This window comes from Canis lupus, chromosome 19 (assembly GCF_011100685.1).
Source record: "Canis lupus familiaris isolate Mischka breed German Shepherd chromosome 19, alternate assembly UU_Cfam_GSD_1.0, whole genome shotgun sequence".
Taxonomy (NCBI): Eukaryota; Metazoa; Chordata; class Mammalia; order Carnivora; family Canidae; genus Canis; species Canis lupus.
Genome location: NC_049240.1, coordinates 3,010,441 through 3,037,616, shown reverse-complemented (window position 1 = coordinate 3,037,616; position 27,176 = coordinate 3,010,441). Strand labels below are relative to the sequence as shown.

The 27,176-nt window shown below is 35.2% G+C and overlaps 1 protein-coding gene across 2 annotated transcripts in view; it reads left to right on the top strand.

Annotated features, from left to right (window-relative positions):
• ELMOD2 (ELMO domain containing 2) overlaps positions 1-24,362 on the top strand; it is a 31,235-nt gene extending 6,873 nt beyond the window's left edge. The window contains exons 3-8 of one of the 2 annotated variants that reach the window (XM_038564578.1): positions 4,946-5,043; positions 5,296-5,425; positions 7,821-7,954; positions 11,876-11,944; positions 12,736-12,869; positions 20,777-24,362. In XM_038564578.1, the coding sequence (XP_038420506.1) occupies positions 4,946-5,043; positions 5,296-5,425; positions 7,821-7,954; positions 11,876-11,944; positions 12,736-12,869; positions 20,777-20,922 (711 nt within the window). In that variant the 3' untranslated portion in view covers positions 20,923-24,362. The remainder of the gene's footprint in view (positions 1-4,945; positions 5,044-5,295; positions 5,426-7,820; positions 7,955-11,875; positions 11,945-12,735; positions 12,870-20,776) is intronic. The other variant, XM_038564577.1, reaches the window with a different exon arrangement.
• The last annotated feature ends 2,814 nt before the right edge of the window (positions 24,363-27,176 follow it).

Below are 27,176 nucleotides of genomic sequence, written 5' to 3'. Positions count from 1 at the left end.
CGTATATTAAGGGTTACTGAACTTTAGGACTTATAAATGAAAATGAAAACCTTAATGGAATTTGAGCAATCTAATTCAGTATTGTGCTAACAAGTCTGGCTGCTGTGTAATATTTGGTAATGTTGCAAAGCTCTACTGTACTAATGCATATACAAGTGTTTGAAAATTTGAAATTTAGGGAAAGAACACTTTGTCAGTATAATAGTGTTTCTGACTGCCTGTGTTTTTCAATTGCAGCTGCTCTCTTAGCTTTTAAATAATAATAACATTCTAGCTGTTGAATAATAAATTAGTTTTATGGATCAGTTTAGTTGTCTCTGAGTCGATGATATAGTGATGTACATTTGCATATTTCTTTGTCTTTAATTTTGCAAAAGCTAGACTTTAAGTACCTAACTTTAAGTATATAACCACATAGGTATTGTGGTTTACAAATGAAACGTTCATACTCTGTATGTATAATCTCCCCAAATTTGCTTGCATAGTGAAACCCACTGTTGATATTTGCTGCCCATGAATATGTGTCATTAAGTAATTTGTAACCTACTCTCAAAGTAGGTGTTATTTTACTTTTATGTTCATCAAATGTTGTTTTATATAAAAATCACATGCATAAGCATATATAAAATATATATATATTTTATAAAATATATATTTTGAATATAAAATATGTACAATATAAAATTCAAACTATATGATAAGTGATTCATATTTATTCTCTTATTCTTTATTATTACCTACTTTTTCTTTAGTGCTGACTTTGGCAGCACATATACCTCCTTTTGCTTTAGTATAAAGTAAAGGATGTTAGGAAAATAGTTTTTGGGTGCATACGTGGTTTGAGGTTAAAAAGGAAAGTTTTAGAATTACTGACTTCAGAAATTCTTTAAGTACGATATATTCCAGTATTGAATATGCCTTCAAAATGAACTTAGAAAATGTTGTGATGGTTTATATGTTATCCTCCATGCAGGCTGCTATTTTATTTTTGATGAGGAAGCAAAGACACCAAAAAGTTAGAGAATAAGCCAGAGATTGACAGATGGATAAAAAAGTAAGACCCAATGAACTGAATGTTGTTTCAAGACATATACTCTAAACATAAAGACACAAACAAATAAAAAGCAAAAGGATACACCATGTAAACAAACATAAAAAAGCCATTGTGTCTCTGTTTCAGAAAACATAAACTTGGAATATGACCAGTGACTAAATCTTTTTTGTAATGATACAAAGATTTATTTATCAAGAAAATATAATAATATTAAAAGTATATGCACTTATTAACAATGCTGCCAAATAATTGAAGCAAAAATTGACTTAAGTAAAGGGAGAAATATATGAATCCACAATTGTAGTTAGAAATTTTGACATACTTCTCTCAATAATTGACAGTACAAAAACACACAAAAAAAAAAATCAGAAGGAACATACACTATTTGAACAATACTTTAAACTGTCTTAAGCTAAGTAACATTTATAGAATGCTACACCGAACTGACAGTGAAACACACATTCTCAAGTACATGTGGAACATTCATCTACATACATCAATATATGGGTCTTTAAATTAGTCTCAATACATTTCAAAGGCTTGAACCTATATGGAGTATATTTTCTGTCTCCATTGTACTTACTTAGAAATAAGAAAAGTGTGAGACCTCGAAAATCCCCAAATATATGGAAATTTAAAAATTTAACTCATGGATCAGAAAAGAACTCACAAGGGACATTTTAAAAAAAAATTGAACTAAGTTTTCAGGCCTCAAATCAATGATCTGTGCTTACACCTTAAACCAGAAGAGAGCAAATTATACCCAAAGTAAATAGAAGAAAGAATATAATAAAAACACAAAAGTTTAACAAAATGGTAAACAGACAAAAAATAGGAAATAACAAACTCAAAACTTGATTCTTTGGAAAGATTTGATTCTTAGTGATATTAATAACCCTCTAGCAACACTGATCAGGAAACAGAAAACCCAAATTACCAATATCAGGAATGATAGAGTAGGTATCAGACTACAATCATTAAAAGTATGAGGGGATTCTGTGAATTTATGCCAATGAATTCTGTAGCTTAGATGAAAGAGGCAAAGTCTTTGAAAAAGACAATTTATCAAAACACAAAAAGAAATTTAAAAATATAAATAGCTATATACCTAACAAATGGAATTTGTAATTAAAAATTTTTGCACCAAAACCCTTCTTTTACTAGTGAATTCCTTTCAAACATTTAAGAAGAAATAATACCACTATTACCTAAACTCCTAGGAAAAAACACATTTTGCAAAGCCAGTATAACCCTGTTACTAAACCAGACAAGGACAGTCTGATAAATGAAAATTATAAAGCAGTATCCTTCATGAACACAGATGCAAAAATTCTTCATTAACAAATTGATCTCAGTTATCTACAAAAAAGCTAAGACATCACAATTGAGTTTTCAGAGTCAATGAATGTAACTCACCACATGAACAAAGTAAATGAGAAAAATAAGATCATTTCAGTAGACACTGAAGAACTATTTGGACAGAACTCAATACCTATTCATGATTAAAAATTCAACTAGGAATAGAAAGAACTTCTTCATCCTAATAAAGACCACCTGTGAAAACTATGCAGCTGATGTGATGTGTAATACGGAAATATTGAGTGCTCCCACTGTGAATTGGAAACAAGGCAAAGATGGTTCTTTGATTTTTTTCAGCCTTGTGCTAGAGGTCCTAGGTAGTCCAATAAGGAAAAGAAATCTAAAACATAATGGTTGGAAAAGAAAGAAAACTTTATTAACAGATGACATAGTTTGTGAGTACAGAGAACCCTGAGAAATCTACAAAAATGATTAGCATTATTAATATATGAATTTAGCAGTATCTCAGGACACAATCTGTTTCTGTAAGTTAACAACAAACTTTTGGAAAACAGAAGAATACTACTTAAGTAGCATTCAAAAACATAAAATATTCAGTGATTAGTGAAAGCTACACAAGACTTCTGTACTAGAACTCCTTTTCCTTAGGTTAAAGGGGGAAAAATACATGGTAGCCATCAATTGGAAGACAGTATTGCTAAGATGTTAATTCCCAAATTGATCTATGGATTCAATGTGATTCCAGTCAGAATCCCAGCAGGCTATTTTTGAAGAAAGTGACAAGATCATTTTAAAGCTTATATAGAAATGTAAGGTATCTATTGTAGCCCAAGTAATCTACTAAAAGAACAAAGTTGGGGCACCTACCTGTCCGTTAAGTGTCTGCCTTTGGCTTGGGTCATAATTCAGGGTCCTGGGACAAGCCCTGCATTGGGCTCCCTGCTCAGGGAGGGGTCTCCTTCTTCCTCTGCCCCCCACTACCCCGCTCATGTTCTCTCTTATATGCTCTCTCTCTCTCAAATAAATAAAATCTTAAATAAAAAAAATTAAAAGTCACAGAATAGTGTCTTTAGGAAAAAGTATTTGCCGAGAGACTAGACATTCCTAATCTGAATTCTGTCTCTAAGTTTATGTAGACTTGAGCAAGTTCATTCAATCGATTATTTATTCATCCATAATGTAAGAGTAAATAAGACAAAGCCTGGTGGCGAATATGTAAAAGTAAGTAAATATAGTGTAGGTAAGTGCTCGTTCACTGAGTATGAGCATAAAAGAGAGTAGCTAACTGCAGGGCCGAGGAAGGCTTCACAAAAGGAGGTGATATTTGACCAGGTTTTTCATGTTTTAGGAGACAAAAGTAAAGGTAACAGTAAAGGTTACCTTTACCTCAGGATTTGACCAACTGGACCTTGTTGACCGTATGTGTATCCTTACTGACTGTTAGTCTTTGATGATTTTCCTTCTCACTTTTTAATTTACTTTGAGGAATCTTCTTTTTCTTTCCTTCCTTTTCTTCCTTCTTTTAAATCATCGTATGCATTACTGTACATGTCTTTTACTGAAACGGTTGCCTTAAGGTTTTTACCTATTAAATATCTCCGTTTAACAGTTGTCAATTATCTTTTACATGCAGGATATGAAAAGATGAATTAGATGCAATCTCTATCCTCAAAAAATTTTCCACTTAATATATAACAGTAACTATAATACAGAAAGTAGAAAGGATCATCAAAAGGTTATAGATAAATTATTATGGGAATTCTAAGAGAGGAGAGGTTAATTCTACTTAAATAGAATCAGGGGGGATAAAATAGAATCAGAGAAAGCTTCTTGGACCTGGTATTGTGAGCTAGCTTAAAAAATGGGCATCATTGATATGTTTAGTGATTGGGAGAGAACATTCCAGAAGAAAGACCCAGGATATGCAGAGGCATAACCCCAGGTATGATGAGATTATTTTGCCTGGAGTTATAAGAGATACCGGAGAGGATTTCAGTGGCAGTTTACAGAAGATGAAGAGTCAAAGAAATTTCTTAAGGGTAAGAAAAGCCTGAACTTGCTTTTTTGTTAGAAAAAAAAGGATCCAGTGGACATTTATAGGACATATAAGAAATCTGTTTTATGTGCATAGAAAAAAGACTAAGGATATTGGTTACCAGTGGCTGTCCCTGGTGGTGATAAATAATTACAATAATATTTGAGTTCTCTTCCTTTTGCTCTTCTGACTTTAAAAGTTTTTTGACTTCTGCACTAAAATTTTTGTACATGTATATGTAAAAATTTTAGAGAAAGTATCTGCTCCATACACCCACTATGGTGATACCTCATTTGTTAGGAACTTATCAGTTGAGAACCTGTTGCTTCTCAGTTGAGGAAGCCTTCATCTTGATACATCATGCTGTTTCTCTTGTATGTATGGATGGATGTATGATTTTAGCCCTAGTGAAACAAATTTGGTTTCATTTTGCATTTTAATATATGCATTGTAAAGTTGACTAAACACCCCCAAAATCATTGTTCTGTTTCAGCTATAAGAGATTTTTCTCATTCAGCTTTCTTTCACATAAATAGATTTTGCAGAAAGCAACACTTGTTGTCCAGACTGAAGTGGACAAATGCGTAGAAGATATAATGAAGGAAAAGAATATTAACCCTGAGAAGGATGCCAGGTATGCTCTTTTTATGGTGTTCTCTCTTATTGTACCCTTCTACTGTGAGGTGTGGGGATAGCACACAGTTGTAAAACATTGAAGCTGTGAAACAGTTATAGAGATCATCCAGTTCAACCCTTTCACTTCTACTGGATGAGGAATTGAGGAAATGCTTTCTAAATAGACATATGAACCACAAGCTATGGATGGCACTATTTTATTGTGATAAGAAGGTATGATTTTTAAAAATAATAACTTTCTCATTTTCAGTTTTAAAATTTGTATGAAGGCATGCTTGCTGCAGATATCCGGTTATAAACAGCTCTATTTGGATGTAGAAAGTGTGAGGAAAAGACCATATGATTCTGAAAACCTCCAACATGAAAAGCTGCTTCTTAAGGTAAATTTTTGTTTTCTGTATTTGGAGTTAGTAGACACTGGAAAAATAAATCAGACTTGAGCTAGTAAAGTCAGTGTGCCAATTCTAGAGGCTCTTCTACAGTCATCCAGTTTCTTTGCCCCTTACTATGTTGGTGAAAGATTTTGAGTTAACTATTTTTATGATTTTCTGATAAGCCTCATTGAAATATATACTCGTAGATTTTCTCTTAATGCTTTTACTTCTAAAATAAATTATAAACTTATTAACAGAGATCTTTTCAACTGATGAGTCTGCAAGCTTCAGAGGTTCCCTTACTTTTTATATAAACTGCTCGTATACGTCAGGCTTTTTTTTTTTTTTTTTCAGCTTACTTTCAAATTGTAAACATGGCTGTCCCTTTTCATATTATTAGATCAAGTATTTTGGGATTTACAGAGTATGAATTGCCAAGTAATGTCACGATAGATTTAAAGCTTAAGAAGGTACTAAAATTAAATTTGAATTTTCCTGTTTTTTATTTCTAAAGTTTAAATACATAAGTTCAGTGAGAGGCCAAAACTAGAGATTATTGTAAGCTTTCTAGATCGTCTAGTCTATCACCTTCATTTTAGTTTAAGGGATGAGGATTCTGAGGCCAAGGGGAAATGAAGTAATTTGCTTTTGGGCCAATTTTATTTTTAAATGGTTAAAGTCAAAGAACATAACATAGCACATTGGACTTGGAGTTAAGAGTTTGTTATATCTAAAAATGCTGTGGAAAGACATTGGTAATATCTAAGTAACAGTAAGAGACAGATAAGTTTTTTTTTTAAAAAAAACACCTTTTTTTCTGAAAAAGTATAAATATACACCTCACCTAATTTTAAAATTAAAAATAAAACTTGATTTTGTAAAATGAGAATGAAAATACCTCAGGGGGCTGTTGGTGTGGACCGACCCTTTATATTTAAAATTTTAGAATGGTGCCTGGCCCTCACTGGGGGTTGACCACCATTTATATCCTCATTGTTAACCATTATTCCCTTAACTTCTGACCCTTTCTGCACAATACCTTCCCTTTAGAAGGGGTAAGATATAAATCCTAACATTTCAGTCCAGGGAATTTTTATCTTGTTGATTCATTACGGGACTCAGTTTTAAAGGTAAAGAGTCATTTGCTGGGTGTGAATCACGCAGCCACTGCATATACTCCGCAGTCTCTGTGGGTAAAGCCTTAAGTAGATCCGTGTTTCTCAAAGTGTAGTTTCTTAAATACATAGGTAGTTTCTTAAAGCGTAACGACCTTCACTAAGTTAACCAGTGTCTTAATATTTAGAATTTAAGGTTCCACCTTAGCCTCATCAGAATCCCCAGGGGCGCAGAACCCAAAAATTTGATATGTATGCGTGTTAACCTTGACTATAACTGGTCTTATTGTGTCTCTCCCCACCTCACTGAGGCGCTATCACTGGTATGATCCAACCTCTTGCCGAGAACTCAGGAAGAGACGCTAATGTGTTGGTAAAAAGAGAAGGGACCAGATAAAAACCCAGTCTAATGATTGGATTAGCTTCAGGGCCAGAATCCTGACCCTGTCTTAAAGTAAGGTCACAAGTCTTCACATTTTATTTTAGGTGACAGGATACTCCTTTCATTAGGAGTCCTTTACTCAACAATGCCTGAAATGGTAGTGAAATGGAAAAAAATGCAAGTATTTCTGTTCTGCAGATACAAACTTTTTAATCAACTTTTGTAAGTCTGTTTTGTTTGATGACTTGTGGTGTTGAATTTAAAAAATGATTACATTTTTTAAACTTTGTTTTGTATTGGTTACTTTGTTGCTAATATTCAATTGCTATTCTTAAACCCCCAGTCTTAAGGAACATACTTAAAACCAAGCCATATTATTTTCTTATTTTAAAATTATGAAAATTTGTAAAATAATCATATGGATTGAAATACTATCAGTCTTATTTCTTAATGATTCTTTCCATTTCCCTTCTTCTCTTTAGGGACTAATGACCCACCACTAGAGTGGAGCCTACTTATGTATGTAGTGTTTGAGCCAAGGGCCAAGTGCCTAACACTGTTTTTTGTTGTTCTGTTTTTTCCTTAAGGAGGCAGTTTACCACTCCTGGTATATATTACTTAGTAAACAAAGATTTCTCATTGTTTTAGATTTCTGTATACTTGTCACTTTTTCCAAATCCACTATTCTTTATATTAGCCTTTTAAATTGGAATAAGTGTGCTGCATTTTTTAGGGTAATTGAAAAAGTTCTCTAAATATAGTCTGTGTTGAACCTCTGTTTTGTCTACTAAAGCTGTTTAATTGAAAGCATTCAACTTAGTTGTATGTTAGCTATGAGAAGAAAAATGTCTTAGGAAATTAAGAATACTACTATTATTTGTAATATGGAAGTATGTTTGTACAGCTTTGGAATCTTCTAATGCCTACGAAAAAGTTGAAGGCTAGAATCTCCAAGCAGTGGGCTGACATTGGTTTCCAGGGTGATGATCCCAAGACAGACTTCAGAGGCATGGGCATACTTGGATTAATCAATCTTGTGTAAGTGAAATAAACTTTTTCTTCTTCTCTAAATGAGATTACATGTAACCTCCAATATTGTTAAATTCTAATAAGAATTGATTTAGGTGTTTCCCGCTATCTCTGAATTTTAACAGTGCTAAAATGTGCTGGCACTAATGTGCTGGCAATAATATGAAGACATTGGAAACATAGTGTGTGTGTTTGTGTGTTTGTTTGTGTGTGTGTGTGTGAAATTTCTTTACTTTACTGATATCTTTCTTCTTTCTCTTTCTGACCCCCTTTCTGATACCTCTTAAGGAATTATGTATACTCTTAATTATTTTATCATCTTGCCTCTTCTCTCTTGGCTCTCTAATTCTGTTTTGGGAAATATAACTTGATACTAATAAAGTCTCTTCACACTTATTCTTCACCATCTGTGATAAATTATCTAAAGCCCTGAATTTTCAGAGCCTATATGAACTTCCTTTTTTTTTTTCTCCTTGAATACTCATGCTTGGGCACATAAGTCATCCCAAAATATGTAATTAAAATCAGAATTGATGGCCAAAACTATTCTAGAAAGTAAACTGAAAGATTAGTAGGATGTGGATATGAAAATGAAAAGATTTCAGAGTTAGAGTCTGTCCATAAATTGATTTATAGACTATAAAATGCCTAGAATGGGAAACCTAACCATTAGCAAAGTTTGGATAATTGCTACTGTGAAAAAATTAGTCTTAAAACTGTTAAATTGTTATATTGAGAAAAAAAATGACTAGATCTGTATGGATAAAGCTATTTTGGGGGAAAATAGAAGACATAATAGGGTTTCAGTATCTACAGTTTTTTCCATTTACAAAAGTATTTAATTTTCTGTAATACCTAAATTTTATAAGTATAAAGATTCCTTGTAAGTATCGCCTAGGTGACTCAGTTGGTTAAGCATCCAACTTCGGCTCAGGTCATGATCTCAGAACCTGGGATCAAGGTGTGCATTGGGCTCCCCACTCAGAGGGGAGTCTGATTCTCCCTCTCCCTCTGCCTCTCCCCTCCCCCTCATGTTCTCTCTCTCTCTGTCTCAAATAAATCTTAAAAAAAAATTAAAAATAATTACAAAAACTGAGATTCTACTTTGATAAACTTCCAGTTGGAATTGAATTAGAATATGGAATTGAAGTAGAATAAATGCAGTTTGTTTCCACTTGGAAAAATTATAAAATATTTTAAAACTCATTGTTTTTCAGAACACATAGATTCTTTGTTCTTAGCCTTTAAAGACCATCTTTATTCTGGTACTTGCAATCAAGGATATTGAACGATATTGAACCTCAGTTTACTCTACACTATTCTGGTGTTTCCTTTTTTATTTTTTATTATTTTTTATTTTTTAAGAGAGAACGTGTGAGGGGTGGGCAGAGGGAGAGGGAGAGAGAATTGTAAGTAGGCTCCATGTGGAGCCCAGTTGTGGTGCTCAATCTCACAACCCTGATATCATGACCTGAGCTGAAATGAAGTGTTGGACCCTTAACCGACTGAGCCACCCAGTCACCCCATATTGTATCTTTTCTTTTATGAATAACCTTGCTTCTTACTCTTTTCTTAAGAAACTAAGATTTTTCAGCATTTGCCAGAGGAGAATTTAATGTAGCTTAAAATTTAAATAAGTTAGTAGGATTTGATTCAAGACTATGGTAAAGGATTCTGATAGACATTAAAATGATTTACAGATACTTTATTTAGCGTTAGTATCTACTAATTTGAAAAATGACCAAGACTCATATGTATTAGTAGTTACATTTGATTGCTGGTGATACACTAGAGATGGTTGAAAACATGAAAAACTGGCTCTGATTCCTCTATAATTACGTTTGTTGTCCTGTGTATGGAGCTATGTATCTTCAGGGTCAAAGTAAAGATACAGTCAAGAAGCGGACAAGCTCTTCAGATTCCCTTATGTGATTTATTTTTTAACTTTCATGGCCTTTGTCATCTAATCTCTTGAGATATTTTGTTGCTTTGAAGGATAAGCTGGTAGTTTGATAACGGTGCCCTAGGCACCGAATGTTGAGGCAGGTGTAGAAAAAAAAAAGGATATTGTACAGAAAATGAAATCAGGAGAGATGGAAGAAAGCTGAATAGATGAGGAAATAGAAGAGGTGAGTAGAAGAATATGCTGATTAAGCCCAAAAATGTATGTAGGAAGAGAGAAGGGGTAGGAAGGAAGGAGAAAGATAGAAGGCAAGCAGGCGGTAAGGAAGGAGGGAACCCAGTATGGATTTTTGTAAAGAATAGTTTGCCATATTGCAAAGATGTTCGTTTTTCATAGGTGCTGTTAAGATAGGGTTTGATTAAGTTCATCAAGGAAATTAAAAATCGTTCGGTGTTACAGACAGTATTTTAAGAGTAGCTTGATTATTGAAATATTAATGTAATACTAAATTGTATTAGGAGTATCATATATAAAAAAAGAAATACAAATAGTTTAGTAAGGATATCCTTAGAGCCAAACTAGGGATAAAATAGAAAAATTAGTGTATGTAAGGAAAACATTGCACTAAAACAGGACTTTTTCTTGTTTAGGGAGTTACAGATCCCTTTGACAATCTAGTGAGAATTTTGTATGTTCTCTCCCCAGAAAATGTATACGCAGAAAAATTTATGTGTAATTTCAGGTAGTTCATGGATACCCCCTCATTCATGAATGAGTCTTCATTCATGGACTTCTAAATTAACAACCCTTGTTTTAATGGTTTGAAAATCAGCCAGTAAAGAAAAATGGAAGCCTGTCGTGTTAATCTAGGGAAGGAAATCCGTAGGAAAATTTGGTTAGAAATTTCTGTGCTTTATGAAAATTTCAACAATTGTGCCCTCTAAAATTTAAATGAGCCATGGAAATCCACTTTTTATTCTACTTCTTATCTTCATATAAACATCCAGTCATCGTATATGTATATGTGCATGAGTACCGGTGTACTGTGAGGTGAAGAAGATTTAATCTCTATCTTTAAGAACTCAAAGAATTTGAATTAGTATAAGCCAACAGGATGTATGAGCCTACAAATAGATAGATTTATATATTCTTCTGTTGTACCTGCTAATACTTCTGTTTTATGGCCAGCGTTTTAATTATACCACTGATCAAGTGCGAAAGAAAAGTTAGTGCAAAAGTTTAGTGCAAAAGAAAGGTTATGGAGTTTCTTCTCTATGCACAGAAAATGGTGTTAAATAATATATATTTAAATTACAAAAGAAGGAATATACCAAGGGGAAAGGGTGAATGTCCTAACAGGTACACATGGACTATTTTATACACATGGACAAATTTGTAGGAAATTTGGTATCACTCATGTGGAATTTAGGAAACAAAAACAGAGGATTATAAGGGAAGGGAGGGAAAAATAAAATAAGATGACATCAGAGAGGGAGAGAAACCATGAGAGACTGTTAACTATATAGGAAACAACCTGAGGGTTGCTGGACAGGAGGGGAAGGGAGGTGGAGGGAGGGGGTAATTGGGTGATGGGCACTAAGAAGGGCAAATGATGTGATGAGCGCTGGGTGTTATATGCAACTGATGAATCACTGAACTCTACATCTGAAACTAATGATATGCTATATGTTAACTGAATTTAAATAAAATAAGAAAAAGTAAGATAACAAAAAACTAGATTTTTTTTTAAAGGTAAGCAGAAAGTTTCTTGTTAAATCATTTATTTTTAAAATATTTTAAAGCATTGCCAAGGGCCCATGTCCTGTACTAACTAGATAGACCTGATCTCTCAGAATTAAATTTCGATTCACAGCATTTCCAAGTCACTCAAGTGATTAGAGATGGAGATTGAGATGATTGTGGCAGTAGTGGGACTATCATCTTAATAGTCAGTAGCTTTTTAAATTTCTTCTGGATATCTTCAATTTGAATAACATATATTAATTTTATTATTAAACTTTTTCAAGGTATTTCAGTGAAAATTATACCAGTGAAGCTCACCAGATTCTTTCCCGTTCAAATCATCCAAAATTAGGGTAAGCTGGGTATATCAAAGAAATTTTAACTTCTTGAATTTTAAAATGTTGATTGGATTATCTAAATTTGAAAGTATTTCAAGGTATTTTTTAAATGAGATTATTTTTATTAATGACTTTGTAAAAGATATTACATGATATATTATTTATAAAGCAAAATCTTATCATAAGCCAATTTTGTATTATTTTAATTTATTTTTGTCACAAGATATAGTTTGTCTATAAAATGGAGGTAAGGAACTTTATGAAAGTTTCTTGAATAGATTTCAGAATAGGAAATAGCTTTGTGACATAGAAATAGGAAAATGAGAAATCGTTTTGAAAATTGTAAAATGAAATGCAGCTGAAGGTCTATCAGCTTTATCATTATTATTCTATTTTTATATTCTAATGATACATTCCTTTGAAAAAACATTATAACAATATTATCTCATAAAAATAAATACCCTGATAATGGAGGAGAAAATGTCAGATTACCCACTGTGTTTTAAAACCAATGAGAGTGTATTCTTTTTCTTTTTTTTTTTTTTTTTAAGGATTTTGGTTTTTGGTATTTGAATGATCAAAGCTTCATTATTCCCTCTTATATATCCAGAAAATCAACAGCATCTAAAAGAACAAAAATCTTCTATCTATTATGGTTTATTTTTTTAATAGGTAGAGATTATTGTTAAACGAATACTGTATTAGAAATGGATCAGAGTAGTTTTTCACTAATTTCTTGCAGGATTTTAAAGTTATTTTATGAGCTATTTGGCTAGCTGGTATAACTGGTAATGTTTCTGACATAGGTATTCTTATGCAATAGTTGGAATCAACCTTACCGAGATGGCTTATAGCTTGCTGAAGAGTGAAGCTCTGAAGTTTCATCTCTACAACTTTGTTCCTGGTATACCAACGATGGAACACTTTCATCAGTTTTATTGTGAGTATTAAAATGAGTTAAAACTAGATATTTCTAGATATAATGTCTCTATTAAATATATAATTTATGCTTGTCATTTTATTATTTAGAATTTTGTAAAACAGGGAAATAATGGAGGTGCCTGGGTGGCTCAGTTGGTTAAGCATCTGACTCTTGGTTTCAGCTCAGGTCATGATCTCAGGGTTGTTAGATCAAGCCCCATGTGTGGCTCTATGCTGGGCGGAGTCCACTTGAGGATTTTCTGTCCCCTTCTCTGCTCGTGCACTCTATCTGTCTCTAATAAATAAATCTTAAAAAAAAAAAAAAAAAAAAGAAAAGAAAGAAAGAAAGAAAAACAGGGAAATAATGGAAGACGAGTCCCTAAGGGTGTTTTTATAATCAGTTTCTATATTTGTCCTTAAAAAATTTCAGCAAGACAGTTTTTTCACATATATGTAAATTTAGGATGTATGCAGTTTTTCCAGTCAATTGTAAAATGAATTTTACCTCTTGAATACTGGTTAGTGAATGCTACTGAGTCAAGGACAGACCATTCACAGGTTATTTTGTTAGTCTTGTAAGCAAATTTAATTTAAAGGTGCATTCCCACCCTACAACCACCTCCCCTTTTCAAGATGAGGTTTCCTTGTGTTAGGTTAGAGGTACCTAATAACTGTTCCTAATGCAGTCATTATTACCATTGTTCCATTAACTTCTCTTGTGATGATATTTGCACACTGAAGGTTTAATTAAATGAACTTGTGAAGTTATTGCTCAGAAGCAAAGAATGTAAACCTAGCTTAGTTTCACATTCTTCTTTTCTTGATCTTTTTGTGTGTTCCGGATGCCATTTTGCATGTTGGCAGGATGCAGGAAACTAGCTAGGTAATAAATGGTCAGATCATAACTTCTTCATCTCCATCATTGAAGGTGTCATCAAGGTCTCCCCTTCCTGCAACCTTCCCTGTCTTCACTTAACTCCTTGTTCCAGGTTGGTCACTTGCTGACTTTCTCTTGCCTTTGTCTACTCCCCCCCCCCCCCCCACAACCCATTGTAATTGTGCAGGAGGAGACCTATGATACTAGGTTACAGTAATAACTTTTTCACGAGTCTGTCTGTGATGACCTTCTTCCAGTTTCTTCTCCACATTGCAGATAGAAGGATTTAAAATGGAAATCAAATCATTTTGCTCCACTGCCTGCAGTTCTTCAAAAAGTTCCATTACAAGGCCTTTTGTTGTTTTTTTTTTTTTTTAATTTTTTTATTTATTTATGATAGTCACAGAGAGAGAGAGAGGTGCAGAGACACAGGCAGAGGGAGAAGCAGGCTCCATGCAGCGGGAGCCCGATGTGGGATTCGATCCCGGGTCTCCAGGATCGCGCCCTGGGCCAAAGGCAGGCGCCAAACCGCTGCGCCACCCAGGGATCCCTACAAGGCCTTTTGTAATCCCTACCTTGGTAACCTCTCCAGATTCATTTTTCTGCCAAACACCAACTGCCCCTAGCCTGAAATGTGGGCACACTGGCCTTTTAGTTGTACAGATGTATTATGCTCCCTCTTGACTCTGGACCTTTCACTCTGCCTGGAATCCCCATCTGCTTCCTTCTTTCTGTCCAGGTCATAACTACTTGTCTTTCCAATCTAAATTTAGACATGACCTTCTTTGGGAAGTCTTACCAGAGATTTTGTTTCTTCAGTTGTCCATTTCATTATTCTTTCCTTCTCTTTTGGAGTATCCCTATCAGACTAGGGACCTGCTACTGGACCTCCCATTCATTCATTCATTCATTCATTCTGTCAGTTGCTGTTCTGGGCACTAGGGATAAAGCAGAAATGAGGCAAAAGTCTCGGCATTTTTAGAGCTTTCGTTTTCAAGACCAAAGCAAACATTCCCTTAGTGCAGCATCTACCTCCAGATACCACTCCAGTTATCTGCTCCCCTTCATCATAAAACTTTTAAAATAAGTGCTGTTTTCACTTCTTCACTTCTAATTGTTTTTTCTAACTTCAGTTTAGCTTCTCTGCCCACTATATTGCTGAAACTGATTTTTGCAAATACATAAATGACCTTTTGTTGCCCAATCCACTTGCCACCTTTTTCTCCTCATTTGATACTTTTAGCAGCACTACAGAAAGATCACCATGCCTGTCTTCTTGAAACGTTATCTGGGCTCTTCTGATGGTACATTCTTTCTGGCTTTTCTCTGACTCCTGGCTCTTCCACAGACTTTTGTTAGCACATCCTTACTAGGTGTAGGAGCACCTCAAAGCCTGGACCGCCTTCTCTCTTTAGCCTTCATTCTGTCCCTAATGATCTTATGCAGACCCCTGTTTGATATACCAAGTGCATACTGGTCATACCAAAATGTACATCTTCAGCCCAACCTCCCTCTTTAGCCCCCACCATTTGTATGTCTAGATTTTTTTTTAATGGATAAGTATAAAGGATCTTATGGGGATGGTTACACAAAGCAGGAATTGATGCCACATGTTTTCAGATGGAGGGACAGGTTTTTCAGGTCCCTAGGACCACTGCTGATGATTCAGACTGGCAGGACTGAAGATTCCTAGCAGGCATGAGATGCTTTCCTTCACCCTTGCAGAGTCGACATTGTTGCTTTGTTTAAGCACCCTCCTGGTCCTTCCTGACTGTACTGGGGATGGCTCCCTGCCACTACTGCTCCTAGATATAAATGCCAAAACTGGGTCAGTATAGCCCCAGTGTACCCACCCTTTACTATAGACTGTGAGACTGTACGTTCATCTTGTGAGCTGAGAAGAGACCCTTGCCTAGGGTCAAGCTCAGCCAGTCTCTTTTTTTAGGGGTTGGGCATTATGAACAGACTTTTATCCAAATCCACATCTTCTTTTTCCCTGTTCCCTGGGTCTTTTCTCTCATCTTGTTGCTGGGAACTGTTTTTCCCCCCATTAGTCTTGTTTGGTTTCTTCCCCTAAATCTCTTATTGACTCTTAGCATAGTGTCTAAACTCTTGAGACTTTGCTAATAGCCTCTGATATTTGTTTTCTTTTTGAAATGCATGCATGTTTAATGCTGCCTGTTGAACATAAAACAAATAGAAAAAGAAACAAAAGGGATCCCTGGGTGGCGCAGCGGTTTGGCGCCTGCCTTTGGCCCAGGGTGCGATCCTGGAGACCCAGGATCGAGTCCCACGTCGGGCTCCCGGTGCATGGAGCCTGCTTCTCCCTCTGCCTGTGTCTCTGCCTCTCTTTCTCTCTCTGTGACTATCATAAATAAATAAAAATTAAAAAAAAAAAAAGAAAAAGAAACAAAAAAATCTCTTTCCTCCCCCAAATTAAATATTTTACCTTATTTAAATAAATACAGGAGTGTGGTAGATAGGAAAACTGTGGAAAATGACCTTTAATTATGGATATTTTTCCCCCTAATTATTGGTAACATGAGCATCTTTGGATGCTGTTGATCTCAGGGCATCTCAGCACCCATGTCTTATTTGGCTCCTGTCTAGGAAGAGCATCACAGTAATACCTGAGGTGCAAAAGCCATTATAGGACCCCCTCAGTTGCCTTGTTTCTGTCAGTTCAGATCCATAAGAGCTGTGGATCATCCTGGAAATTTTTCAGATTTCTTGAAATATATAAAGCAAACATACATGTGCACACACACATACCTCTCAATCTTATACACGAAGTTTCTTCCCCAAATTGGGAAGAAGTCTGTTTTTCTTGGAGCATATTCTAATTAGAAGATAATTTGAAACCTTATCTTTTGAATACATACATACCTTATTTATTGGGGGACTGGGCCCAATGGACCAAAATCTGTTCCAAGGTCATAGTTTTTGTGTAGAACAAAGAACTATGAAGAGATGAGCTGTGATCTGTCTCTATCTGTCCCTTTCTCCCTTTATCATACCTACTGCTGTTGTCTAAAGACAGGGCTGGAAACGGTGAGTGCTAATTCAGTTTCTTAGCTCCGTTATCATCCTTTTGGACATTTTGTGCATTTAAAATATCCAGTGTCATCCTGATTGGTTTGGTGATTCCAAAAAAATAACTCCTCAAGTTTGTATAAGAAAAAATGTATAGCTCAATAACAACTGTATTGAGGTATAATTTATATAACGCTTACCCTTTTTAAGTGTGCAATTCAGTGAGTTCTGGTAAATTTGGTGAGTTATACAACCAACACCATAATCCAATTTTAGAACTTTTATCACCCCACAAGATCCCTCATGCCAGTTTACAGTTAACCTCTGTTTCTATGGTTCCCTTATTTTTAACCCCTATTGGAAAACAAGGTGCTCCAAGGTGGCTTTGGTTAGGGACAGTAAAAACACAAAGGGAATGTTAAGGTTAGAAATTTTGTGTGCTATTTCTGTAGAGTCTAGTGTTTTGTTTTGTTTTGTTTTTTAAGATTTATTTATTTATTTATTCATGAGAAACACAGAGAGCGAGAGAGGCAGAGACACAGGCAGAGGGAGAAGCAGGCTCCATGCAAGGAGCCCGATGTGGGACCTGATCCCCGGTCTCCAGGACCACATCCTGGGCTGCAGGCAGCGCTAAACCGCTGCGCCACCAGGGCTGCCCTAGTGTTTTATTTTTTATTTTTATTTTATTTTCTTAAAGATTTTATTTATTCATGAGAGACACAGAGAGAGAGAGGCAGAGACACAGGTAGAGGGAGAAGCAGGCTCCATGCGGGAGCCTGACATGGGACTTGATCCCAGGTCTCCAGGATCACGCCCTGGGCTGAAGGCAGCGCTAAACCGCTGAGCCACCCAGGCTGCCCGAGTCTAGTGTTTTAAACCTCTAGAGTGAAAAGGATAATAGATATTTTTTGTGGAAACAACTCTTTTGCATCCTTTGCTGCAAGGCTTTTGGAATCTAGGCCGTGTAAGGCCCTGCCAGCTTCCTATAATTTTGGTGTCATCTGCAGTTTCTTGAGGTCTCATCAATTTAACCATTACAGTCTCAAGACTTTAGGCCTGTCTTTCTCTGAGACCAATGTACATTATAGACCAACAACCCAACTCTGAAGCAAGAAATTTTAGTACTTTCCACTGGAGCAGTTTGTTCCAGACCTAAATAATTCTTTGCTTAGGCAGTAATGAAAAGCAGTTTTGGGCTTAGGTGGCTCAGTTGGTTAAGCGTCCAACTCTTGATCTCAGCTCAGGTCTTGATATGGTCGAGTTCAAGCCCTGCATTGGGCTCCACGCCTAGCTATGGAAACCACTTTTTTAAAAAAAAGGGGCAATTTAAAGGACTTATGTGAATGGTAAATAGCTAAAACAGAGTAGCCAAAAATACTGATATAAAAATACCATAAAGTTTGGATAGATGTCTTATTTTTCATACTACCCAGATTATTACTCTCTCAATTTTTTATTGTATATCCCTATCAAGGTGATGGGAGTAGGAGTGGGGGAGAGCACAGATTCAATTTGTGCATGAATGTGTAATTTCTATAGATGTACTGTTGTTCCAGTGTATACATAAACTAAATTTTGAATGAAATAAAGATCAAAAATACTACTTAAGTATAATTACGAGATTACCATTCTCATTTGTCTTTTGGGAATGAGAAGCAGGTGGTTTCCCTCTGCCCAAAGAGGCCTTATTCTTTACTTTTCTCAATATCCTAGTTAACAAAAATCTGTTTTATCATATTAAGAGATTAATCTGAAATCTTTTTTAAATTGGGCTTTTTATCAAATGATACTTCATTGTTGAAATGTTATGGTTCTTAACTGTTAATATTTGCTTTATTTATAACTAATGTCCTAAAATAGAATTTACTTTCTTTCCTACTAAGTGATTATGATAGTCTAGGCACACTTTTATGTAGTCACTTATCATTTATCTAAAATAAATTACTTCTATCCCTTCTTAAAAATCCTTTCAGGGAAGCCCAGGTGGCTCAGCGGTTCAGTGCTGCTTTCAGCCCAGGGCATGACCCCAAGGACCCAGGATCGAGTCCCACGTCGGGCTCCCTGCATGGAACCTGCTTCTCCCTCTGCCTGTGTCTCTGCCTCTCTTTCTCTCTCTCTGTCTCTCATGAATTAATAAATAAATAATCTTTAAAAAATCCTTTCAGAAGAGGAAATGTGATTCTGGTGGAAAAAAAGTCTTAATTTTTAACATAATAGAGGTCACTTGGAAACTGTATGATTTGGGCAAGTCATTGAAGCTCTTTGGGCAGCTGGCTGGCTCAGTCAGTAGAGCATGCACCTCTTGATTTCAGGGTGGTGAGTTCCAGTCCCACATGCAGCACAGAAATTACTTAAAAAAAAAAAAAAAAAGCAGTACAAGCTGTCTGCCCATTCATTTCCTCCCTGATAAAGTAGAAATAATGTAGTACTGCGTCATAGGATTGCTGTGAGAGTAAATACACATGTGAGCACATGGATAGCACCCTGATAGCATTTGTGTGTTTTTTAAAAAAATAATTAAATAAGTATATTTGGTCAAATCCAAATATGGTTAAGTAACTTTATATTCACATTTTTTATCGTAAAAATTTCTATATACATGTTTATTTTTATTAAGTAGTGTTCACATTTTGAGGGCTAATTTGGCTACTGTCATGAGGATATTGAAAAACAAAAATATTAAGCCTACTATTTAGAGTCCATATATTCTTTAATTTTTTTTAAGGTTTTATTTATTTGAGTGAGAGATTTTATTTATTTATTACAAGCCAGAGGAGGAGGGAACAGAGGGAGAGGGACCAGCACACTCCATGCTAAGTGCAGAGCCCCATGTGGGGCTTGAGCTCACAACCCTGAGATCATGACCTGAGCCAAAATCAAGAGTCAGATGCTTAACTGACTGAGCCACCCAGGTGCCCCTCATGTATTCTTTTAAAAAGAGAAAGTGCTGATAGTTCATTGAGGAAAGTAGAAATAATGCTTAGATTTATAAATCAAGCTGTTAGAAAACAGTTTTCACGTACTTTACCTTGTCTAATGTTTTCTCGTTACTTTCATATTTGTGTTTCAGAGGTCTCTGGGGATAGCTTTTTTTCCTATTCCCAAGGTATCTTTTGACAGTACTATACCTCTTAACATTTGAGGGATTTTATTGATATTTGAGGCAAATAGTAAATATACTAAATATTTTATTGAAATTTCTTCTTATTTTGAACGTACAAAAATATTTCTTATGAGGTTTTCTAGGTTTCTAGTAGTTTATTAATATAATTTGTGATTATTGTATCTTTTTTTAAAATTTTTTTCATTTAAATTCAATTTAGTGAACATATAGTATATTATTAGTTTCAGGGGTAGAATTTAATGACTCATCAGTTGCATATAACCCCCAGTGCTCATCACATCACCCGCCCTCCTTAATGCCCATCACCCGGTTACCCTGTCCCCCCTCCCAAGTCCTGTCTAGCAGCCCTTCAGTTTATTTCCTGTGGTTAAGAGTTTTTTATGGTTTGTCTCCCTCTCTATTTTCATCTCACTTTATTTTTCCTTCCTTTCTCCTGTGTTCATCTGTTTTATTTCTTAAATTCCACATATGAGTGAAATCATACGGTATTTGTTTTTTTTCTCTCATTTATTTTGCTTAGCATAATACCCTCTAGTTCCATCCATGTCATTGCAAAGGGCAAGATTTCATTCTTTTTGATGGCTGGGTAATATCCATTGTATATATGTACCACATCTTTATCCATTTGTTTGTCGATGGACATCTGAGCTCTTTCCATAGTTTGGCTATTGTGGACTTTGCTTCTGTAAATGTTGGGGTGCACGTGCCCCTTCGGATCACTATTTTTTTATCCTTTGGAAAAAATACCTAGTAGTGCAATTGCTGGGTCCTAGGGTCTGACTATTATAAGTTAATGTGGAATTTAAAGGATGGTTCTGCACTTTAAAATGAGATGTTTTCGTTGTGATTTCCTTGAGCACTGTATTTATGTTTTATTTTTCTTTAACTGCAGGTTACCTTGTCTATGAATTTGACAAGTTTTGGTTTGAAGAAAAGCCAGAAAGCATTATGTATTTCAACATGTATAGAGAGAAGTTTCATGAAAAGATTAAAGGACTCTTACTGGATTGTAATGTATCACTTACTTTAAAAATATGAATCATCCATAGTATCTTCTATTTCTACCACATTTTGCACACACAACAGAATTTATATGTTGTAATAGAAATTATCTGATCAATTACACTCCTTATATATAATTTCCTACAAAAATATTTCAGAAATTCTATTTAAGAAAGCTAGTGGACAATCAGTGTATGTTTACAGTCGTTTATACACTGTTCTCCAAAGGTACCTTATCCTTCCAAAGATCCTTCTGTAGAGGCCTGTGAACTACAGTTTGGAACTTGGGACTTAGCCCATTTAGTGTAAAAGTATAAATCAGGTATTTGTATTAAATTGGTCGATTAAAATGTGTAAAAATTGGTTTTCATTTTTATGTGTTGTAGCTATCAAGTCAGTCTCTTTACAGAACTCTGAAGTTTTCTTGTGTTTTAGTTTGGAAGTGATTGTCTATTTCCTTCGTCTTGTTTTCTTCCTAGGTTAATTAACAGGGAGAGTAGTTCTTCATGGCTTTCTTTGTTTGCATCTCAATCACATGTCCTAATGTCGCTTCATTAGTAGCAAAAAGCATAGATTTGTCAGACAGGATAAAGAATCATGACCTCTTCCCTTTTGTTTTCTCTGATTATTTAGCATTATAGATAATGAAAGAATGACAGTATTGGTGACTACCTTTCTGTTGTTAAATACCACACTTGAAAATATCACAGTGGTATTTTAAAACTTAAAGGCATTTTGTCATCTTCAGTATTTGCTTTTCAATCAGTTGTACGACGAAAAGGACTGTAGTTAGTGCTTGGTGTGGGGCCTTTTATGAGGCTTCTCTACCTGTGAGTGTTTATGAAAAAGAGGTGTGTTTGCTAAGAAAATCTTGACTGTATTCAAAGGACAGTGGCTATTCCAATAAAGCTGTCTTTGAACTTAAACAAAAGGAAAACTTAAAGTTTTTAAAAAATACCCGTTAAACACTGTTGGTTTGTTTTACTTGCTGTTAACTGTTGCTTCTTTTTGCTTTGCCTCCATAGTGTTTCTAGATAATGGTGTGCGATTTTATGGGTATTCTTTGCGTTAATGGTCTGTGGGATTCTAAAGTAGCCTGAGGATGATGACTGTGCATTTCGTATAGCTTTATTCTCAAATCTCAGGAGGGCATCAAGTGCTATCAAGGATTATATAATGATGAGATTCTATTGGGAATAATTTCTTCCTTGTGTGTTTTAGAAATTTGTACTCTTAGCAAAACTAAAAAGGTTTAAAGATAATTTGTCTGATAACTAAGTTCTTCTTAAATCCTACAGAAACCAGCCTGTTAAAGACATTATTTAAACATAAGAGCACATCTTTTAACATGGTATATATATCAAGTGTTTAAGGACTGACTCACATGGCATAACACAGCCCGAGACTTGCAGTATTTGTTCATGTCTATTGACAGACTTCTCTCTGCAAACTTGCCAAAGAGAAGAGCGATAAAAAAAATATCCGAGTGGAAAAATACAGAAGCAGTGCTGTATAGCACGTACATTGAAAGCCCAGCATTAAAACTGTTATTTTCTCAACAGGATAAAACTTTTAAAAATTGGGTTCATTTTATTATAAACATGGTTGGTTTAGTGTCTGAGTATCACAGGAATTTAAAAATTGGTTTCTTATAGGAGACCTCTCAATCTTGGGATTATCTTTTTTTTTTTTTTTTTTTTAGTGTTTTCAGTGCTTTATTATCCAGCTCTAGAGTTATAGGAAATGTAGCAAAATCCTGGTAAGGATCAGGTGCTAACCATTAAAGTTCGTTTTCTATAGAAGTGTTTACTCTTACATGGAAAGCAATTCTGTTAGTTTTTTAATTTTCATGCTGAAAATACTCATATTTTAATTTTTCAAAGCTGAGGTCTTGAACTGATGTAAACCTTTGTCAGTATGCCTCATAAAGAATGATCCAACTATGGAAGGGGAAATTTTTTAAGTAAATTTTTCCCCTTCTAGGGAGGAAAAAAAAACTTTAAGAATGTCATTAGAAAGTTTGGTCAATAATATGTTCTTTAAATCATCTCTGTTTTTGTACAATATAGATATTGTCCTGTTTTTGCTTAAAATAATCAGTAACCATTTCAGAAGTCCTATAGTGAATTGGTCTAAAAGCTACCAATAAATTCTAATGTTTGATAGTCAAAAAGCCAAGCTAAGTGTCCCCACTTGTAGATTAGAATGTAACATAGTGACATACAAGAAAAGAAAAACACAATTGTGTGTACCTTCCTACTTTTCCTTGCTTTCAACTTATGTATGCTAGAATTTTATGTAGTCTTAAAAATCCATATTTAGAATCTTACCTGTTTCTATAAGAATGAATAAAATACCAAAGTAGTGATAGGTTTGAAGTAGCAGGAAAATTATGTTTGCTTTAGCATCAGAAAAGTGAATCGATACCGAAAAGAATTTTTGTATGTGCCAGGTTGAAGAGAGTGTGCCAGTGACAAGAATAGTGTAAGAAAATAATTACACTGGTTGTGGTTCAAATATGTTCTGAAAGACAATCTTTAAGGAAATAAGAGAAATCAGGGGATACCGGTATATCAGTGACCCTAGACCAGCCTCTCTTTGTATATAAATATGGTGGGATAGTTAGATATAAAATCAGTGTCTTACTGGCACCAGTTGAGAAAACAAGATCTTTTCCTTCAAAATGCCCATCCTGCTTTTTTTCTACTTTAACAACTACTTGGATTTGTATGTATTTTTCTATGTGAAAAACATATGTAGTCTCCATTTTTATTCCAGTATTAATAATTGTTTATGTACTGTTTCTCCCCTTTGTATTCAGTGAAATTGAACTTGGTCAAAGATTTGCTCAAAGGAGCAGTATTACATGAGTGAAAAGCGGAATGCTCATTGCCAGAGCAGGAAAATCACACACTGTGATGGCTCAGAACAGAAGAGGTTTGGCTTGGAGAGCAATAATGTTTATTATCCTCCTTGAATTAATGATTGGGGTCCAGCAGCTATTTTCTCAGGATAAATGGTCCACCCAGCTTCTCTGTGAACAAGTCTGGAGAGGCTTACTTTCCTTTTTCACATTTATGAACCTCTCCACACAAGCAGATTATTAACAAAGATTAATGGACTTAAACATCTGAAAGAAATCATGAATGAGCTTGTTTTGTTTTGTTTTGTCTTTTTCTGGCTTCAGCTTTTGACAAGAAAAAAATTTAAATGTAGTTCAGGTAAGACCCAACTATTATAGGGCAATTTTTTTTTTTTAAATTATAGGGCAAAATCTATGTTTCTGTTAATGTATTCAAAAAATAAGCAGTGGCTTTCCCTGGGGGAAAAAGTGCTGGTTGGCAACTTAAAGAAATAGATTTTTGTCTACTTTGGATAAAACAATTAACTTCTTATGTAAAAGCAATAGTCGAAATGTGATGTCATTTTGTTCGGAATGTTGTGAACAAATAAAAAATGTGTCAAAATTGTTATAAGCCTTTCTGTTAATCTTTCTGTGTTTCCCCACCATCCTCATCCCTTAAGTCCTTTGTATTCATGAAATAGTGCCTTTATTTAATCCTTTACTCATGTTCCTATAGAGTAAATGAGAATACACAGAAAATTTTTATTTTTGTGATTTTAACTCATCCACTAATTACCTATTTAAGATGTTACTGGGTAACAACAATAGGTTATAAGACCAGAAAAGAAGCTACCACTCCCACCCTCCATTCTTACAAAGGATAGGAATAATTCATACTGCACTGCAGTATGCTGTACTTAGCAATGTAGCTTAGGTACATTTTTATATTAATACAAAGCTTCCTTATTCTGTTTATTTACAGCTGCAGAGCATTCCTCTGGGTATGTGTGTGTGTGTCTTATTTTGAACTAAAAAATACTACATATGTCACTGGTTGGATACAGCAAAAGCAGTAATTAAAGTTAATACTAATTATAGTTTAAATGTATGTTAAAGAAAGAATGGCTGAAAGTTAAAGACAAAGTAATCATGTCAAGGAGTTTGGCCAAGGACAAAATAAACCTAAAAATAAAGATGGAAATACTAAAGGCCAGAGCCCAGATGCATGGAATAGAAATGGACAATAGAATCATCAGAAGTAAAAAGTTGTTGCTTGAAAAGACTAGTAAGACTGATAAACCTGGGTGAGATAAATTAAGAATAAGGAAGAAAGCAAACAATGATATCAAGAATAAAATATGAACCATCACCACAGATCCTGCAAATACTGAAAATAAAATGTATTAAGGATAACCTCAAAATTTGAAAATTTAGATGAAATATAAACATTTCTAGAAAAATATACTTAGCAATACAAAATTGTACAAGAAGAAATAGGTAAGCAAAAAGTTCTAGCACTATTCAAGTGGATTCAGCAATTAAAATTTTCCATGAAAAAACCTACAGTGCTGGGTGGCTTGCACTGGTGAGTTAACACATTTAAGAATAAAATAATGACAGTTTTCACAATCTCTTCTAAATAATGAAGTGTGGACACCCTATAATTCACAAAACTATCATAATCTTAATAAATCCAACCAGAACAGAATGAGAAAGAATAATTGTATGCCAGTGTCACTTTAGATGCAGTAATCCTGAATAAAATAGAAGCACACTGAAATCCAGCGATAAATGTAATAAATCAGTAATAACTACATATAGATATGCTGTTTTTAAAAAAATATTTTATTTATTTATTCATGAGAGACAGAGAGAGAGAGAGAGAGGCAGAGACCCAGGCAGAGGGAGAAGCAGGCTCCATGCAGGGAGCCCCACGTGGGACTCGATCCCGGGTCTCCAGGATCACACCCTGGGCTGAAGGCAGCGCTAAACCGCTGAGCCCCCCGGGCTGCCCTAGATATGCTGTTTTAATGTGTGACCAATTATAGCTCAGTTAGGTTAATTCCCAGAATAAAATTAATGAAATTTACCACATGAACATTGGAAAAATCACATAATTTAAAAGTTGCAGAAAAAGCATTTGATGAAAATTCAACAACCATTCATGTTAAAAACAGCAAATGAGAAATAGGGGTCACCTTAATTTTATAAAACGTCTCTATAAAATAACAGCAAATATATATATATATATTTTTTTTTTTTAAATTTATTCATGAGAGACAGAGAGAGGCAGAGACACAGGCAGAGGGAAAAGGAGGATCCCTGCAGGGAGCCCGACGTGGGACTCGATCCCAGGTCTCCAGGATCACACCCCGGGCTGAAGGCCACGCTAAACCGCTGAGCCCCCCGGGCTGCCCATTAGCAAATATATTTAATGGTGAAACATTGGGATCACCACTTATATCTGTTTTTGCCACAATAACAATGTATAGCAATCACACTAAAATCTTAATGGCATACAAAAAAAGCATTTCCTCCTCACACATGGGCAGGCTAACCAGGCAGCCTTGCTGATCTCAGCTGGCCTTAAATCCAGGTCCTGGGTGGAGTTCCTTTCAGCTCCACGTGGCTTACTCCTCTGGGACCAGTGGGCCACCTGAGGCATGCTCTTTGTGCAGCAGAAGCACAAGAAGAAGCCCAATGGCTCACAGGTATTTCAGGCCTTTGCTCGCATCATGTCCACATTCCCTCGGTCATATAGCAAGTCTTGTGGTCAAGCCCAACATCAATGGAACAAGGAAATGTACTCTACTCAGAAGGCCTAAGGGGTGAACATTTGATGAATAATCCAAATTGTCACAGCATGTCTATTCAAAATTGTGTTAGAGGTCCTAGCCAGAGCAGTAAAGCAAGTGGGTGGAAAGAAAGAAAAGTTATTATTCATAAATGATATAAATGTGTATATAGGAAACCCAAGAGAATTAACCTGATATCAAGGGTAGATGAGGAACTTTTGACCAATTATCAAGGGTGATCATTTATCAAGGATGAGGGATTCTGGATAAGTCTATTTAGCCCGATTCTTGCTAAAATTGGGCTCTTGAAGACATACCTAAGAAGCATTTAGTAGAAAAAGGCAGCTCAGAGGAGCCTGACTACAGTTTGATCAAGGGGAAGCACCTTGTCACTATTGCCTGTTGCCTTACAGCCAAGAAACTATCTTTAATGTTTTCTTCCCTATTCTTGACAGAAGCGTGCTACTCTGAGGTTGTGGTTAGCTTTCGTTTGGATTCTCCCAGAATCAGACCTTGCAACAAGGACTTGTCATCCATCTGGGAGGTGATCCCAGGAAACACTGCTAAGGGAGTGGGGAACCGAGAGAGGGAAGTCATCCCATAGAGGGTTTTTGTGTTAAGTCTACTGGACTTTGAGTCCTTGGGTGAGG